This window comes from Saccopteryx leptura, chromosome 4 (genome assembly GCF_036850995.1).
Source record: "Saccopteryx leptura isolate mSacLep1 chromosome 4, mSacLep1_pri_phased_curated, whole genome shotgun sequence".
NCBI lineage: Eukaryota > Metazoa > Chordata > Mammalia > Chiroptera > Emballonuridae > Saccopteryx > Saccopteryx leptura.
In genome coordinates this window covers 51488208-51506523 of record NC_089506.1, presented here as the reverse complement: position 1 = coordinate 51506523, position 18316 = coordinate 51488208, and the positions used below count along the sequence as shown (strand labels likewise).

At 36.5% G+C, this 18316-nt stretch overlaps 1 protein-coding gene across 8 annotated transcripts in view; it reads left to right on the top strand.

Moving 5' to 3' along the window:
- The window catches only part of MBNL2 (muscleblind like splicing regulator 2), a 162786-nt gene extending 145446 nt beyond the window's left edge, over positions 1-17340 (top strand). For all 8 annotated transcript variants that reach the window (XM_066380666.1, XM_066380667.1, XM_066380664.1 and 5 more), the window contains one exon: positions 14575-17340. In XM_066380666.1, coding sequence (XP_066236763.1) covers positions 14575-14702 — 128 coding nt within the window. In that variant the 3' untranslated portion in view covers positions 14703-17340. The remainder of the gene's footprint in view (positions 1-14574) is intronic.
- The last annotated feature ends 976 nt before the right edge of the window (positions 17341-18316 follow it).

The window sequence follows — 18316 nt, the reverse complement described above, 5'->3', positions numbered from 1 at the left end:
AACAGCTATTACGTCTGATCTAACAGAATGGGGACACTGCAGCTCACATGGGCCAAATGTCATGTTCTAAGCCCCGGTTCAGTGAGTGGGAGTGGGGGGAGAATGCGGTTGGGCAGTACTGGAAGCTCAGTCCTGCCGAGCAGAGGCTCAGTTACTGAGGGCCTTGAGTGGCAGGTTGAGAGCAGGACAAAAATGTTAAATCGGAGACTTGGAAACACTAACCTACTAGAAGTGAGTGGGTAGATATAAGCTGGGATAGGCTACGTGCAGGTTAACTGGTAAGGAAGCTCCTTCACTGCTGAATGCTGAAATTGGGAAAGAAGATAGAAAATATGGGACAGATAAATACTCAAGAATTAGGACACTCAGGGAGGCATTCTGATCCTTGCTCTCCACTTGACTTTTTTCCAGGATCTTTAGTGTCTGTGGGTTTCACTGACTTCTCCCCACCATGTCAACCTTACCCAAGACATCTATCTCTCCCAGCGACTTACATAAAAAGAATGGTTCTTATGGACACATCTTCACTTTTATTTGTACTGTAAAAGGACAAATTTGTTGACTGGTATTTTCTGACACTGGTTTATGAAAAAAAAACTGCAGCTATTCTAGAATTTAGAATCCATACCGCTCAGCATTAGGTGTAACAGACTAGAGCTTTTGGTCTATCTGTTTTACTTTAGGTGATCAAGTTATATATATTATTCTTATCATTACTCCCCTTACTCTTTCAGAGATCTCAGGGATTGTGTTTATGAGCTTCCTATAATCAAATACAGACACTCTTCTCTATTTATCACAGTGCATTTCTGGAAGAAGCATCATTAGGCTGGCCATAAAATATCACCCATTTCCCCATAGTCACAGTTATATCAGACCTTGCAGATGTAACCCAAGACCTGCATCAACTACAACAAAGTTAGGAAAGGCAGTAAGTCGTAAGGGCATATTTACCACAATCATGCTATATTTCTGCAACACACAAAAAGGAAAATGATGATGCAAGTTACTTTATAAATTGGAACAGGAGCCCAGATCAGCAGGGTGGCCCACCCAAATTACATAAATAGTAAGAGAACCAAGACTAGAACCCAGTTGTCTGTGTCCTGCCTAGAGTGACACTTTTCCCCTTTCAACACAGCTTTCCTGAGAGAGTGCTTGGGGCCCCAAAGTACTCTATATATGCTTATAGAGACAGCACAAAGATAACTCAGGAGCTCTTCTTTATTAAGCACTTACCAGACACCAGACATTGTGCTAAGCTTTTATATGAATTACCTTATTAAAACCTGAAACAGCTCTGTAAGGGACTATTCCTATCCCCAACATATAGATGAGGAAACTGAAACTTCAAGGAGCTGAGAAACTTGCCCAAGATCATTTATTAAATGGCAAACCAGATTTAGAACTTTCCCCAAACTTCCATTTTACAATGATAAGAGGATCTAGAATGGTTAAATGATTCATTCAAGGTCACTCAGGCATTAAAATTCATCTCCTAATACCATGTTTAGCCCTCTTTCCCACCGTCAAGCCACAGTACATCATGAATACGCAGCTATACATTTTTTGAACAATCAGAAACTTTGCTTCCTCCTAAGAATTTAGGAAGGTTTCTGGGGAATCAAAAATACACCCAGGGATGTTAAGCTTGATTCCTTCTTGTTCTTCAAATACTTTTTCCAGTAACAATTTCATAGCTCTTCCATTAGTCATTCTTTCAATATCTGTCATTGTTATACTGAAATATTTGAAAGAGCCAGAGAACCACTTTAGTTATGAGGATTTAGAAGAAAAGGAATTGCTTACGTCAATTCCAATTGTTCATCTTCTTTTTTCTCTCTCTCTCTGTCTTGTCTGACTCCTGCAACATTAGGGATGGCCTTGAACAAGGAAAGAAATTAAAAGAGGGAAATCTAAGGAGTGTATATAAAGAATGAGAAGAAAACCTCCTTGTATTCCTTTGCCTTGAAAAAGGTGTTTAAGAGTTACTTTTATTTTTTTTAAAAATCAACTCATTTTCCCTCATTCTTTCTGCTGTCTGTGTGGGACCTACGTGAGAAGAAGTGATGGCTTGAAAATTGAAGTATGGGTGTTTACTAGACAAGTCTAAGTGTGCAGTATGTTCATAAACACTGGTTTGCTCTAAGCACAGTGACCTAAGATTTATTAGTGATCGCTATACCTTGTCAGACTATTCATGTTTTGTGGGTTAGCCTTGGAAATGAAAATAGGTGAAATATTGCCATATGATAACAGTAGCATTATGTGCTACTCCCACCAGGCACTAGTTAAATACATTAGCTAAGCCTTGCAACAACTCTTGTGAGATAGAGGCACTGTTTCTTCCTATTATACAGATGAGGAATACTAAGAAATAAAAGATGTTTACTCATTTACTCATGATAACACATTTATTAGACCTACAAGTTGGGTTGGAACTGGGTCTAACTTTAAAGAATGGGGGATCCTGCTTCTTACTGGATGTTAACATTCTATTCCTTGACACTGATCATCATACATTGCTGGCTGTTAATGGTTTTATAATAAAAGATTTTAGTTTGAAAAGATGAGTATGAATGACAGTTGGGGCTTCATAAATAAATAAATTCAGCCTTATATTAAGTTGTGAGTAACCAGTCAGGATGTATATACTCAGAAAGGGAAGTAAGTGTATTAAATTTTTTTTTAAATTTTTGTCTCACCAAAAACCAAGTTTATTGACAACACATATAGAGTGTCATACAGATCATATAATATTTAAATATACAATATTATTATTTGAATGCCTATTTAAATAGAAGTTGAAACCAAATTTTTTTTTTAGGATTATAACTAAGAAAAGGAAACCAACATTCATCAAAAACCACTATTACATATTGGTTACTTTATATATATTGTTTTATTTACTACTCAGAAGAACACTGTAAAATGGCATCTATTTTCCAAAAGAGAGCAAGTCTTAAAAAATAATTTACTTAAAGTAAAGAAGTAGGAAGTGGCTGGATCATCTTAGAAGTAATATTTGCCTGCCTCCAAATTCTGTTATCTTAATGTGTCCACTGTATTTGAGTTATATTAGAGATTATTATGGCCACTGTAGGATTAGGATTAACTTCTTCCTATGGTTCCCTTAATAACTTCTAACTCTGAGTTTTAACTATTGATCTTAAATGTTTTAACAATTTAAGAAGAAAGTTCTAGTAGAACCTTATAACATCCAAGTGTAATATCAGAAATGGTCTGAAATATTGTTGGTTGATGAGACCAAGGAAATTTAAATTTCAGTCCAGTAGAGAAGCAGATGTGTAGGGCATCATTTCGCCCTTCCCCGGCTGGTAAGCTTGCAAGTTACTTTAGGTTGGGAAAGGTCTACCGAAAGGCGTCCTCTCACCTGGGATTTTCATTTCTTAAACAATAATTTAAAAGTCGAGATACTATTTTTTCCCCACCATTTCCACAGGGCCTTACTTATCAACCTCAGGCTAACTATCACTAGTTGAAAATGAATGTTTGGGGCAGCCTGGAGGAAGCAACTGTGAAAAGAGCGACTAAAAAGTTAATTGAATTGTGAGTCAAACCATAGAATAAAACCAGAGAGCAAGACAAGGAAGTCAGTGGTGATTCAGGTGAGCATACAGGAAGAGCCAGGGATCTATCACATTTTGAAGCCAGAAATGGAAAGGATATAAAGAACGGCCAGAAAGGGGGGGGGGGAAGGAATTAAGTATTGTCAAGAAAGGGGAATAGAAAGTTATCGTGTAATGGTTATAGAGTTGCAGCTCAGAAGGAGGACAAGTTCTGAAGATGGGTAGTGGTGATGGTTGCACAACAATGTGAGTGTACTTAATGCCATGGTCATGAACAATACACTTAAAAATGGTTCAGATGGCAAATTTTATGCTATGCCTATTTTAGCACATTTTTTTACATTGGGCAAAAGATCTAACTAGATGTTTCTCCAAAAATGAAGGGATTAGAATTGAAAAGAAAAATGTTCCGGCCTGACCTGCGGTGGCACAGTCAGTGGATAAAGCATTGACCTGAAACACTGAGGTCACTGATCAAAACCCTGGGCTTGCCTGGTCAAGGCACATATGGGAGTCGATGCTTCCTGCTCCTCCCCCCTTCTCTCTCTCTCTCTCTCTCTCTCTCTCTCTCTCTCTCTTTCTCTTCTCTTTCTCTCTGAAAAGTGAATAAATAAAATCTAAAAAAAATATTTATAAAGAAAAAAAAGAAAGAGACCCATTGTACTTAAGTTTTTGTTTTATTAAATCCATGGTATAAAATTATCCTTTTTACATTAAAAATTTCTTTATTGCTGCCATGTTTTCCTTGAAGAGCTCTGTTTTCATGAAGCGAAGCAGATAACTGAGTGCAAAAGCAGATTCTCCCTCAGTGAACGATGTCTGTTAGAAGCTGGAGCTGTACTGAGATGCCACGCCATACAAATCCCAGTGTCTACTCAGGGGCAACACATCTTCATACCTTTTCCAAGCAAATGTTTATTAAGACCCCACTATGTATCTTGTAAAATTCACAATTCTGGAAATATAGTATTGAACAGAACCATCCCTGTTCTCATGGGTTTTACATAGTCAGAAGGACAGGCAATAAGCCAACATGAACATACTTAGTGTCAAAGTAATTATTATATAATAAGGATCATCTCAAAAAGTAGAGATGCTGAAAGAATGAGCCTAACCTTGAGCTCTGAGGGAGGACAGTTACTAGTCAAATAAAAGAGAATTTCATTCTTTATATATTTTCTTCCTTGATATCCATTTTGCTATCTATTATACCAGGACACTTTGGCACTTCCTGGGGAGTTATTAGGAAGGACAGATGCTAACCCGGTTTAATTACCCACCACACCGCAGAGGAGCCATTATGATACAAGCAGAATGAAAAATTAAGGCTCAGAGGGTCACAAAGCTGGTCGGTGGCACAGAGAAACCTCCTGATATTCCTCTCCAGGATTCCTTTTGGTTTTCCTTTGCACCATGATTTTCCACACAATTGAGTGGTTTTGTTAATCTCTCTCTCTCTCTCTCTCTCTCTCTCTCTCTCTCTCTCTCTCTCTCTCTCTCACACACACACACACACACACACACACACACACACAGGCAAAGAACTAAAAACAAAACAAATTCCACTGGAAATTTTGTTAGATGCCTCTGTTATCCCACCAGTTCGAGAAGATGATTAAAAGACATACTTCATGTCCTATACATAAATGAATCTTACCATTCCTGTTACTGAATCTTAGCAGTTGGTTACTTTTCTGCCTTACTATCTTAAAAGCCAATTCTTAGCAGGCTGAATTATACATTCTGCTCCACTGTTAAAATGAATAGTACAGTCAAAATGTGCCCAGGATTCTAAGTCTAACATAATGGTAGTGGATACAAAGGCAGAGCATTGAGCTGGATTGGGAACTTTATGTTGAATACAACAAGATCTTTCTGTGATTTTTTTTTTTGCCTGAATCATCAATTTATTATGAGAGGAAAATGCCATATTGAAAAGAGCAGGTATAAATGAGTACTTTTAAATTTTATTTTCAGTTGCTGCCTAAACTGCTTTCTTAAAGTATAAAAAAATTTTTCATAGACTCTACCTTCATGTCCAGAGGTTACCTTCAGTGAAATAGTCTCAGCTGTGAGCAGCTTATTTAATCACAGATAGCTTTACTTGCTCTGAGTCTTTCCATAAATCATCTCACTATAACTATTCTAAATATAATATTTTTAGAAAATATTTTATATTTTCTATAGTTTTAGAATATTTTATTAAATAGTGGGCCCCAATATTATATATTGTTTCTTGCTTTAGTAGAGGAATATAGCCTTCTTTAATATACAAACCATGGCCCTGGCCGGTTGGTTGGCTCAGTGGTAGAGCATCTGCCTGGCGTGCAGGAGTCTCGGGTATGATCCCGGCCAGGGCACACAGGAGAAGCGCCCATCTGCTTCTCCACCCCTCCCCCCCTCCTTCCTCTCTGTCTCTCTCTTCCCCTCCCGCAGCCAAGGCTCCATTGGAGCAAAGTTTTCCCCGGTGCTGAGGATGGCTCTGTGGCCTCTGCCTCAGGCGCTAGAATGGCTCTGATTGCGGCAAAGCTACCCCTCAAGATGGGCAGAGCATTGCCCCCTGGTGGGCATGCCAGGTGGATCCCGGTCGGGCGCATGCGGGAGTCTGTCTGTCTGCCTGCCTCCTGGTTTCTGGCTTTGGAAAAATACAAAAAAGAAAATTACACACACACACACACACACAAACCATAATTTTTAAAATGTTTGTTCAAAATTTCCTTTGTCACTTGATTTGGAACTCAAATAATTTTCTTATACAGACAGTGATGGACTTGATGGTTAGGTGTCTAGATTGGTCTACACTAGTTTTACTCATGACATTGCTCAAGGATAATACTATGCTAACAGCATGGAGCTGGCCAAATACCATGTTCACAGGTATTTCTCTATCTTTTAGATTCAAGAAAGATGTCAAAAGCATACTCATAACTCAGACCCCCAGAGAGCTGTATGTCAGGAAAGACCTTCACCTTCTCCACCTGCTGGTAGTATGGAAGCCAGTATAACATGGTGAATTCCATGATTGCAGTGTTCATTGGGGAAGGCTTATGGAGTAGTAATGTGATGTACAGTGAAGTAAAAAATATCAGGTGATAAATAGGAAGATAAAAGCTGGGACCTGTTCCCGGGTGATGACCAAATGCATTCATCCCATACTCTTATTTTCCTTGAATGCTATGTCTTGATCTGCCTACTTCTTTTTTCCCAGCTGCCATGTGGCCCTTGCAGTCTAGGGTTTTGTTTTGTTTTGACCTCTGGCCCTGCAATCCAAACATGATTTCAATAGCTCCTTTCCTCCTGGACAGTCACACAGCACTCCTGAATGTGTTTTTGTTTTTAACACTTCTATAGCATCAGGGGAAAGCACATGAGATAATTCTCCTCTCATATGCCTTTACTTTCTTTCTCACTTATATCCTATAGGTGAAAAAGCCAACCTTGGATAACATGGATGTTTAGATGATCTGAGGATTAGATTCCCATCTCACCATGAAAGCAATAGAAATGGTCCTCAGAATTCTCTCAGGAGAGTTGGGATTGAGAGAGGCTTGGGTGGGGCTGTAGAAGAGGATCATGATCAAAGCCTCATTAAACTACTTTTAAGAGTCTAGCTGATTCCACATGTGACCTGGGTTTATTCAAGGAACAAGATCTTATTTAAGTCAAGAATTTCTATATATGTATTTTATCCAGATAATATTAATGTGGGCCCTGGTCAGTAATCTTTAGTGAGGCCAATGTTAATTGCCTTTCATGTAATAACTCAATTATTAATATTTTAAATAATTTTTCATATATTAGAAAGTATATCTGAAAGTCTTTCTGTTCAAAAATCACAGAATGGAAAACATTAGACAGAAATGAGTCATCAACAAAATGATATGTTATTTAAAACAAAGGAATTAGAGCTTTGAATGTAAACCTTCTATTAATGACAGAGGGCAAAACAATAATCCTGACTAAATACTCTTTTAAGGTCTGTTAAATATTGTGGACATTCCAACCAGCCTTAGGTTGCTCTTCTCAAGAGTGAAACCAATTGTGATTTTAAGAATTTTTTCCCACAACCTCAGTTTATTCCTTACCTACATACACAAAAATCCCTTTTGAAAATGAGTCAAATATGTCAGAAGACACTGCCATCCCTTAGAACAATATTCCTTCCAATAATATGAGTACTTTTTAAACTTATTATATACCACCGATTACCTTTGGACTTTTTATAGAATTAAAGTTTATGAGTAGTCTTGAAATTGGCCAAATTTCCTGGAATTGTTCATTTAGTAACACATCATTAAAATTGCTCTGATGACTATGTCCATCAAGAAACTAAAGATATTTGCATTTGACCATAGCAACCCATACTATGATTAAGTACAGAGTTACTTTGTAGCCAAACATGTAGAGATGTCCCTCTCTCTGCCTTTGTACAGTTTGCTTCAATCAAAATATTTCACAAGTTTTGCATCTCAGACAAAATCAGGAAATTTCACACAGTAATGGCTGCCATGGAGAAGACATGTGGAGTACTAGAGAGGAGAGGGAGAGAGTCTCAAACAGTGCAGAGACTGGAGGGGGGATACCATTGGGGAGAGTGAAGGAGAACATATGTGACAGAATAAAAAAACTGAAGAATAAAAAGATTTTTGGATGGTGAGCATAAGGCAAGCCTCCTTAGCTTGGCCATATTTTTAGAAATTCCATTCAGTTTTCTATTTCTAAATCAATAAGTTTTGTTTAAAAAGCCAGTGAAACATCCTTTCTTTAATTACTTCCTGAGGGAACAGGGCCTTGTAACCATGGAAAAAGATATCTAAGAAATCAACCAAGTCTGGCAGTTTTCTTTTGTTTACCTGCCATGGTTCCATCCTCTGTGAGTGATACTGCCCCTAGCCCAGAATGTTTTTTATTTTACCTGTATATAATAGGGGTGGAGGAATGGGGAGGAATGTTTATACATATGTTATCTAAAGGCCTCTTCTCCTTTCTCCATTGCTACATCTGACTTATGAGTGGTCTATCAGTTTTCTGTTAATGCCAACAGTAAATCATTATTTGTTCAGCCCTTTGTGCAACCAGCAGTTACTAAGTACCTCTTATGTGCCCAGCCCCATCTCAGACTCTCAGATGTAAAGGTGAATGGAACACTGCCCCATGCTTACAAAATTCATTTTTGCTGTGGACCTAATAAGTGCGGAAGCCCTGCTTGAAAACATCTATTTGAGTAGCCATGTTAGTGATTCCTTCAGATTTCAGCAAAGTCACCCAAACATTGCATAATGTACATATTATTTACCTCTTCAAACTCAACATTACAGAGAGATTATTGGATGGCTTTTCACAGGAGAATTTAACTAAAACATCCATGCTAACACTTTTCTAAATGTTCTGTAGTTTGGATCCATAGGAAGTGTGTCTTTTCACTGAAAAGTTTTTCCTCTCAATTAAGCCAAACAGTAAGAGTTCTTAGTGAATTTGATACTTAGCTAACATTTTAAAAGATAACACATTTGACATCCCTGAATCTTTGCAATGACATATTTGTAAAAGAAGTGTGAACATTTCTAGAAGTCATCTAGAAGCTCCCAGTTTCCAGAATTATTCTTATGTTCAGTTCCTGGAGATCAGTCACAAGGTAGAATACTCAGAAGACATTAATATTGATACCTCTGATGAAGTGAGGAAATTCTTCATTGATTTTTCTTCATTTGTACGCTGTTGCATGAGAGCTGGTTAGTTCAGCTGTTGAGTTTCTGATACTGATGTGATCAAGACAGTGTTCCAGCCTCTGCAGACTATTCTGCTCCCAACCAAAAGCATTTCTCACTCTGGCCAGCTTTTCTCAAGTGCCCACCAAGGGTAAGGGCACTGGGATGGCTGTGCCTAAACTCATCCTCACCTTGGAAGAGATGTGGCAACATGCATATACACTGCTCACAGAAATTAGGTGATCAAGGTACGTCCAGATACTCCAGTACGTTCAGCCTTTTGTGTAGTGCATTTTCACCAAAGAAATAAAAGTTGGTTTTGCATCTCATTTGCAAAATAGAACAACTTTCTTTGACTTGTTTGCTCTTCTGATGTTCTTGTTTAATGAAAAAAAATCGAATGCCTTTTTTTATCACTTTATATTCATTTTGAAATATCCTCTAATTTTTGTGAGCAGTATATTTTCTATCTGGTGAATCAGTCAAGGGAAGAATAGTATATTCTTCTTAAGTAGAGGGTGCCTGTTGGTCAAGTACTCTGTTCCTTTGGGTGAAAGCCAAATGTCTGAAAGTTGCAGGATTAACTTCCGTTATGCCTGTTCTTCTGTTCCTGCCCAGCAGTGGTGACTGCTGCCCTATCAGTTGCCTACAGCCTTGGCTGCTGTCTGGCTCAGGAAGCTAGTGATCTAGGCTTAGTGGGTATCTCCTCCAAGAAACTAAGGCTCAGAAAGGACACAAACCAGCAGCTCATAGCTGCATTCAGCCCAAAGATGCATTTGATCCACAGTTGGTTTTTTTTTTTTTTTGTATAATGTGAATTAGTTGCTGAATTTCCAGCTTTTTTTGGAAAATGGAAAGGTCAAGCAACATAAGCCTCAGGTTTCTGAAGGTAGCAATTGGTAAGAGCTGAGTAGCTGCTGCTCCACTGTTTCTAGACATAGACCCTTTCGACTGCAACACTCCCTACCCAAGCCACTCACTAGGTACCTTTCCTGTCTGGCTCCAGAGGCTTAGTATTTAGACATTATCTAACCCAGTTCTTTTTAAATAAGCTTGATTACCATTGCACTATGAAACAGTGGTTAAGTTCTTCACTGAGGGTGCAGGGATAGTGAATGGCTGCTCATAACACATTTGATAGGGAACAACTCATGTAATGTTCTTTGAGGCTATTCATGCTTTGTCTTCAGTAAAGAAATATGAGGTTTAGTGTGCATTGGTTCATATAGGAGTAATTGATGGATGTGAATTAAGCAGAATCATCAGATTCTTAGATCCAACCACCTGGAAGAGATGCTCAATGATAAGGAGACTCTTGCAGCCAACTGATATTTTTGCATCACAGATATTCTTGTTAAAACTAGAGGGTCCACTAAAAATTTATTAAATAAATTTTTCAGATTACTCATAATCTGAATCAAGTGTGCCTTTAAAATAAAAAGAGAGAATCACCAATCTTGTAGGTTCTTCTTTCAGTTGGAAAGGAATTGAAATTAATGCTTTCAGTTCAAGATTTTAATTTACTACATTAAATTGGCTAGTCCTATTTAATACTTTAACTCCCTACTTTGTCATGATTCTGTTATACAAAATAATACTTATTTGAAGGATTAGTCTATCAAGGAGATAAGCAGAAATCAATACAAGCAGTGGACCTGTGTGTGGGTGGGGACTTCTGTTGCTGTAAGCAGACATTGCAGCATCCATCTGAAAGGACCTGGGGTAGGGTGTGATTGGCCACACAGCAGAGTGGCCTGGCAGCCCCAGCTTGTACCTCAGCTATTTCTTTCCATCTGGCTCCTCTGACAATCCCATCGAGTGCTCCAGGCTCCCTTTGCTCTAGGCCCAACACTATTGTCTACCTTTTCCTCAATTCCCAAGCTCCCAGGGGAGATCTGAGCACCACCCTCCACTGGCATCATAAGAGGCACAGACATGTTCTTTGGAATCTCTGTTTCCCCTAGTCCCTTCACAGACTCGTCACTAACCCCTGGAGGGGACTCCCATGCCAGTGAGCAGAGTGAACTAACGTCTCTAAGCTCATGCTGGCTTGTACAAGCACTTGGAACATCACGGAAGCTGATTAAAACTGTTTGTGCTGCTTTTTCCATGTCTGTAAAATATAACCAGTAATAAGGAACTAGTTGTTAAGGCTCTGGTAAAAATTTCTGAGCACTTCCTGGAAAATCAATTTATTAAAGTAAAACAGTCATTAAGGATATTTCAGAGTACACTCTTAGTGGACCCAGTGTGGTGGCTATTTCTCTGACTTGTACATACTCTGGCAGACCCCAAGAGTTTTCAATTGCTCCTTACAAGAAAACATGGGCTGCAGTGCTGGGAGGTTGAGGAAGGAACTTTGAATATATCAGCCTCAGCTCTGATGAGTTGAGGGCAGAAAGGATGCCACTGACAGCCAGACTGTCAAAGTCACTTTGGTGAACTGTGGTTTAATGAACATTTTTTTTAAATGGACAAGCTCAGGATTAGGTCTTGTCAATGTCAGACTCGAGACTCATGTTCCTGGGCCATTTATAAACATGTTCTTTTAGGAATTATCTTTTGTATCTTTGTTGAAATATTCAGGTACCTTCTAAAGCTCCTGACCCATTAAAATTGCAATGGAAATCAAAGAAGTTTTTATGTAAAGAATATTCTTTATGTGTCCACAGAGAACTAGTATGGAAGAAAATCTCTGGGGAGAAGGAACAGGAAACAAAATATATCTACTCATTTTATTTTAAATTATGTTTCTTTGGTGCAAATTAAAAATATAATCTGACTAAAGAAAAGCCATATTAAAAACTAGACAGAAGATCCCTCTTTCTCCACACCCTCCCCTGAACACACACACTGGCCATCCTCTTCCTCCTGAGGTACTCATCCAGCTGGGGTCTGGCCTGACCTCCCCTGGGCTCTCAGCGCCCGTGATGCCATATGTCTTCTCACATCAGAAGCAGCAAGCAGACAGGCAAGAGTTAAATCAGAGGCACTTAGTTGATAACTGTTCCTCATCTGGATTCCTATTCTGTCTAAATTTCCAGAACGTATTTCACCCCAGAGTATAGTTAATTCAGACTGTCCTGGCAAGCTATATTTCTCAGACAGAATGAAAATTAATAATAAAATTATATTTTCAAGAAAAATGCTACCACCAAAAAGAATTAAACACTCAAACCTTTCCTGCCTTCTAAGATCAAATCTCTTGAACTTCTTGAGTCTCACAACTGCGAGGAGCATGATTCATTTTTTTATACCACATAAATAACCCACAGATAGACAAAGACATAGACCAGGGTATGGTCAGAGTTTTCTGGCCAACATGTGAGGCAGTTATAAGAGCTGAGAGTTCCATAGTACCAGCAGTCATTTTTATTTATGTCTTTATCCATATAATGGATTGTGTATAGGATGGGGCAGAGGGGAAAAGGAGTCTGGGTGAGTCCAGTTAATGCTTTTAGTTAACTTCAAGGCTGATTTACAGTTCAATTAAAAGTGGGCTTCTATACATGTCTCTTTGTCAAATACAATCCAAAGCATTGTTGTCACCAATATCCATAATATAAATTTGCTCATTGCTGGGCTCTCTGTAGAATACTTTTTTCCCAAATGGTTAGAAATTTCATTATATATGGAATGTTAGTTTCAGTTAGTAAGCAAGAGTATGAGTATATTCTAAAATACATATTACTATATATCCATTCAAGAAACTACAAGATATTTTCTTATAAATATTTTAGAGAGACTCTTGCTAAAGTAAAAGGAAAGAAGAAAGAAAAACAGGACATGATTTGAAATCCTAGACACATTCTTATTTGGAAACCTTACAGGCATCATTGAAGCTAAGGGATGAAATAGAATAATTCTTATTTAATAATCAGGCAGCTAACTCTAATAATGAAGTTATGATATTAACATCTGAAATTTTTGAATATTAGCTATTTGTAATAACTATTCAAAAATATTTTGATATTTGTATGTAAAATCATATCTTATTATTTTTATTTGCCTATCAGTAAATGAGACAAGGAATATGTTTCCCAATTAATTTTAAATTCCTTGAATTTTTTAAAAAACAAAAAATGACATTTTATGAAGTTCTGAGTTTCTGTTTAGCATAAATATTTAATATAAATAAGTTTTATTTTTATCAATTTCATGTACATCTACATCTGTATGTTCCAATAAAATAAGGATACTCATATTTATTTCATGGGAGAAACTATTTGAGCGTTTATACTAAAACTTTTATATAAACTACAGGAACACTCACTTAAAGGAAAATATCCACAATTATGAATTCTAACATGATGGAACATAAAATAATCTTTATAGAAATGAGGCCTTTAATAAGAAATAGATTCCACTGGACAGGAATATTAGCTTATCTTGACCACAAAAAATTTTACTGGTTATTTCCTAAACAAAGATTCATTGCACAAAGTTTGTTCAAAACATTTCACAAAGAATAAATATTTTCATTAGAATATGTTAAAAGTTTGGCAGTTAAGCTTGACATTTAGTGGACTGGGTCACCCAGGGCAAACTCCCCACCCCTCTGCAAAGGTATGGAGTTGGAATCAACTTAGGGATCAAACTCCAGAGACCATTGTGCACATTTGATAGTTTAGCTGTTACTGGTGCTTTTGGAGTAGTAAGAATGTTTTAACAGCTTTATTAGAATAGTATCCCTTTTTCTCTTTAATATGAGACATTAAAAAATTCCCTGAATTTGAAATTTGTTGTTATATGTTGGGAATAAAATTACTTTTCATGGGAACACATCTTTGAATTATAAATGCAAGTTAATAAAGAATACTTAATTTCTTACACATTTTTAAATATTTGCCTTTAAATTTATAAACAAATTTTCACATACAAACTAATTCTCTCATTAGACTTTCTTAATCACCTTAACAAATATTAATTGAAGGATAATGTGAACATATAATAAAGAGATATAAAGAAAAAATGAAAAAAAAAAGAAATTAAGATCTAAACACCCTGCATGTCCACATATATGCTGTCACAGATGTACAGAAAATACTGTACATTTGAAGCATCATTCTTTATAGTGGCCACACAACAGAAGTGCTTAAGTATATAATTTTTCAGTATGAAGGGTGGGGATTGTGCAGAATTATAATTGCATCAAAATTATGAATAGTTGAAGAAAATTTCTATTTTCAAATGTTATTTTCAAAGAGTAGATCTTAAACTCATTATTTTCCCTCACAGAAGAAAGTCTAAATTGCACTTATCTTTTTTTTTAACAGATAATTCTGAAATAATCAGCAGAAATGGAATGGAATGCCAAGAATCTGCATTGAGAATAACAAAACATTGTTACTGTACATACTATCCTGTTTCCTCCTCAATAGAATTGCCACAAACTGCATGCTAAATAAAGATTTAGTTCTTCTGGACAGACCACAACTCTAAGAAGCTAGTGCTGCTATATCATATATGAGTATTAAATATGGTATGCTTAGTATATTCCAACCTAAGATAGTTAACTACCTGAGACCAGCTGTGATGTTTAAAGACATAAAGGATAAAGTTTACTTTTAAAGGGTTTCTAAACATAGTTTCTGTCCTAGGAATATTGTCTTATCTCCATAACTATAGCTGATGCAGAAAGTCCAACCAATTTACTCATTTCAACTCAGAATATATCAAAGTTAGCAATAAACAATTAGCATTAGTTTAAAAACCTATTCCAAGGGCAGGTTTAATTCCAACTCCAATTATGAAACTGTCATTTCATTTTCCACTGGATCAAAGGGTATGTTTCACTTCTTGACATGAATGCTGCAGCAAAGATGAGAAGTGAAGTAAAAAACTGATACCTGTCCTGCAGGTCTAAAATTTGAATGGAAATTCAAGCACAAGTACTGGGGACACATCAAAGTGTGGTATTTGGTTTGCCTGGAGACGCCGTATTGAATCATGTGATTCTAGAATAACATTAACTAGATTGAAAAAGAAACTTTGCACGGTATGAGCTTCATACCCCACCAAACAAAGTCTTGAAGGTATTATTTTACAAGTATATTTTTAAAGTTGTTTTATAAGAGAGACTTTGTAGAAGTGCCTAGATTTTGCCAGACTTCATCCAGCTTGACAAGAATAAGAGGCCCATGCCAACAGTCTAATCTGAGGGATTAGTCTTTCAAACTCACCATCCGTTTGCCTGTTACAGAATAACTCTTCTAAACTAAAAACCTAGTCAAACAAGGAAGCTGTAGGTGAGGAGATCTGTATAATATTCTAACTTAAGTATGTTTGAGTTTAGTCACTGAAAATTTGACTGTGACTTTAATCTAAATTACTATATAAACAAAAAGTAGATAGTTTCACTTTATAAAAAATCCATTACTGTTTCACATTTCAAAAAGTTGGATTAAAGGGTTGTAACTGACTACAGCATGGAAAAATTAGTCCTTTTAATTCTTTCACCTTAAAGCATATTTTATGTCTCAAAAGTATAAAAAACTTTAATACAAGTACATACATATTATATATACACATACATATATATACTATATATGGATGAAACATATTTTAATGTTGTTTACTTTTTTAAATACTTGGTTATCTTCAAGGTAATAGTGATACAATTAAATTTTGTTCAGAAAGTTTGTTTTAAAATTTTAAGCACTATCGTACCAAATATTTCATATTTTACATTTTATATGTTGCACATAGCCTATACAGTAAACTACATAGTTTTTAAATTATTGTTTAAAAAACAAAACAGCTGTTATAAATGAATATTATTTGTAATTGTTTAAAACATCCATTTTCTTTGTGAACATATTAGTGATTGAAGTATTTTGACTTTTGAGATTGAATGTAAAATATTTTAAATTTTGGCATCATCGCCTGTTCTGAAAACTATATGCACCAACCATATCATTTTTTTTAGAAAAAAAAAACCTCATCATTTTAATTCATGTTAGTCAAAGTCTAATGACTATCTTCTATCATAGATTTGATAACCTTATCAAAAAAATCACATTCAAAGTGTAATCTTACATAGTGCTTGTATTGTTAATGTTTGTTTTAATTTGTGGGAAAGTATCGTATCTAACTTGTATTTCTTTGTTAGCTTCATCTTTATGTATTATTGATATTTGTAGTTTTCTCAACTATAACAATGTAGTTACGCTACAACTTGCCTAAGACATTCAAATTTATGTTCTCTTTTCTTTTTTTATTTGTTAATTCACTTAAACTCATTGAATACATAGTATACATTACTAAAAGGTAAATTATGTGAATCACTGAAATATTTTTGTAGACTAATTGTTGTAATGTTTTTATTTTTTCTTTTTTTCATGATTTTGATGTTAAAAATTATTAGCACACAACTATTTCAACCCTTTAATAATGGAGCATCAAAAACATCACTTGTATCCCCAAACAGATATAGAGGACTGTATTTTTACTATGATATCCATTTTCCAGAATTGTGATTATAATATGCAGAGTCATAAATATGCCATTTACGATAAGGAGGAGGCAAGGCAAATGCATAGATGTACAAATATATGTACAACAGATTTTGCTTTTTATTTATTTATAATGTAATTTTATAGAATAATTCTGGGATTTGAGAGGATCTAAAACTATTTTTCTGTATAAATATTATTTGCCAAAAGTTTGTTTATATTCAGAAGTCTGACTATGATGAATAAATCTTAAATGCTTTGTTTAATTACAAAAACAAAATCACCAATATCCAAGACATAAAGATAGCAATTCAACAAATACTGTAGTTAAGAGATGAACTCGTCACTTGTATGGGAACTACATTTCACTCTTGGTTTTCAGGATATAATAGCACTTCACCAAAATATTCTTTCAGCCATACCACTGGTAACATTTCTACTAAATCTTTCTGTAACACTTAATTCCCTCATTCATTACCTTACAGTGTAAACAGGAGTCTAATTTGTATCAATTTTATGTTTTGGTTGTAATATTCAGTTCACTCACCCAATGTACAACCAATGAAATAAAAGAAGCATTTAAAAGGATTTCTCATCTTCCTCCTTTTTGTGTAGAGATAAATTGCTAATTATCCAAATAAAATGGTTTTTATGTTCACAAAATTAACATTTGTTAACTTCAAAAGAGAGTAAGATCTGGCTTTCAAATGGGAATTAACAGTTTTTGCTTTTGCTTTTGGCTTTTTAAAAGTAAGAAAACAATTTAAAAGAATCATTTCAGTGGCCCAGCTGCTGCCCTGAGAATGAGTCTCCATTCTGGCAGAATGGAGTTCCCTGTTCTGGCAGGCTCATAACACTCTCAAACTCAATCAGGGCAAACTCAAATTCACTTGTCCACCATTCTAAGTTTGTGAGGCCTGCCTCTGTTAGTCCCAACTTCTTTTAAATGGTTTGTCAACTGTCCCATCCCTTCTTTGCCTGAGCTTTTTAAAATCTAAGATGTTAAGATAGAGATTCCAAGATGGCGATGGAGTAGGTGGATGTTCTAACTGCCATCTCCCAGGACCAAATTGGATTACAATTTAACTTAAGAATAATCATCTTGAAAAAACAACTTTGGACTAAAGGAAGAGGACTCTATAACCAAGGATCACAGAAGAAGCCACACCGAGACTGGTAGGAAGGGCAGAGACGTGGAAAGGGCTGCCCCGCTCCCAGGAGTTAGCTGCAGCGGAGGGTCTGGAGGGACTCTCACTGCAGGGAGGGTCACCCTGAGAGGTGTGGGTGCTCAGCCCCAGGCCCAGAGCCCCAGCCTAGAGCTCCAGAGCCTAGAAGAGGCACCCAGACAGCATTTGGTGGTGAAAAGAACAAGGTTTCTTTCTGCGAGAAAGAGACTGAACTCTTGGAGATAACAGGCTCCGTCTTAAAGGGCCCATGCAGAAAATATTGTTCACAGCCACTTACCTGGGGTTCCAGAGGAGGGAGAGCTGAGAGGACTGGTTCTGTGTGAGGAGAGTGTCAAGTTGGAGGTCCAGGGAGTGACACTATGGGGAACGGCCACCAG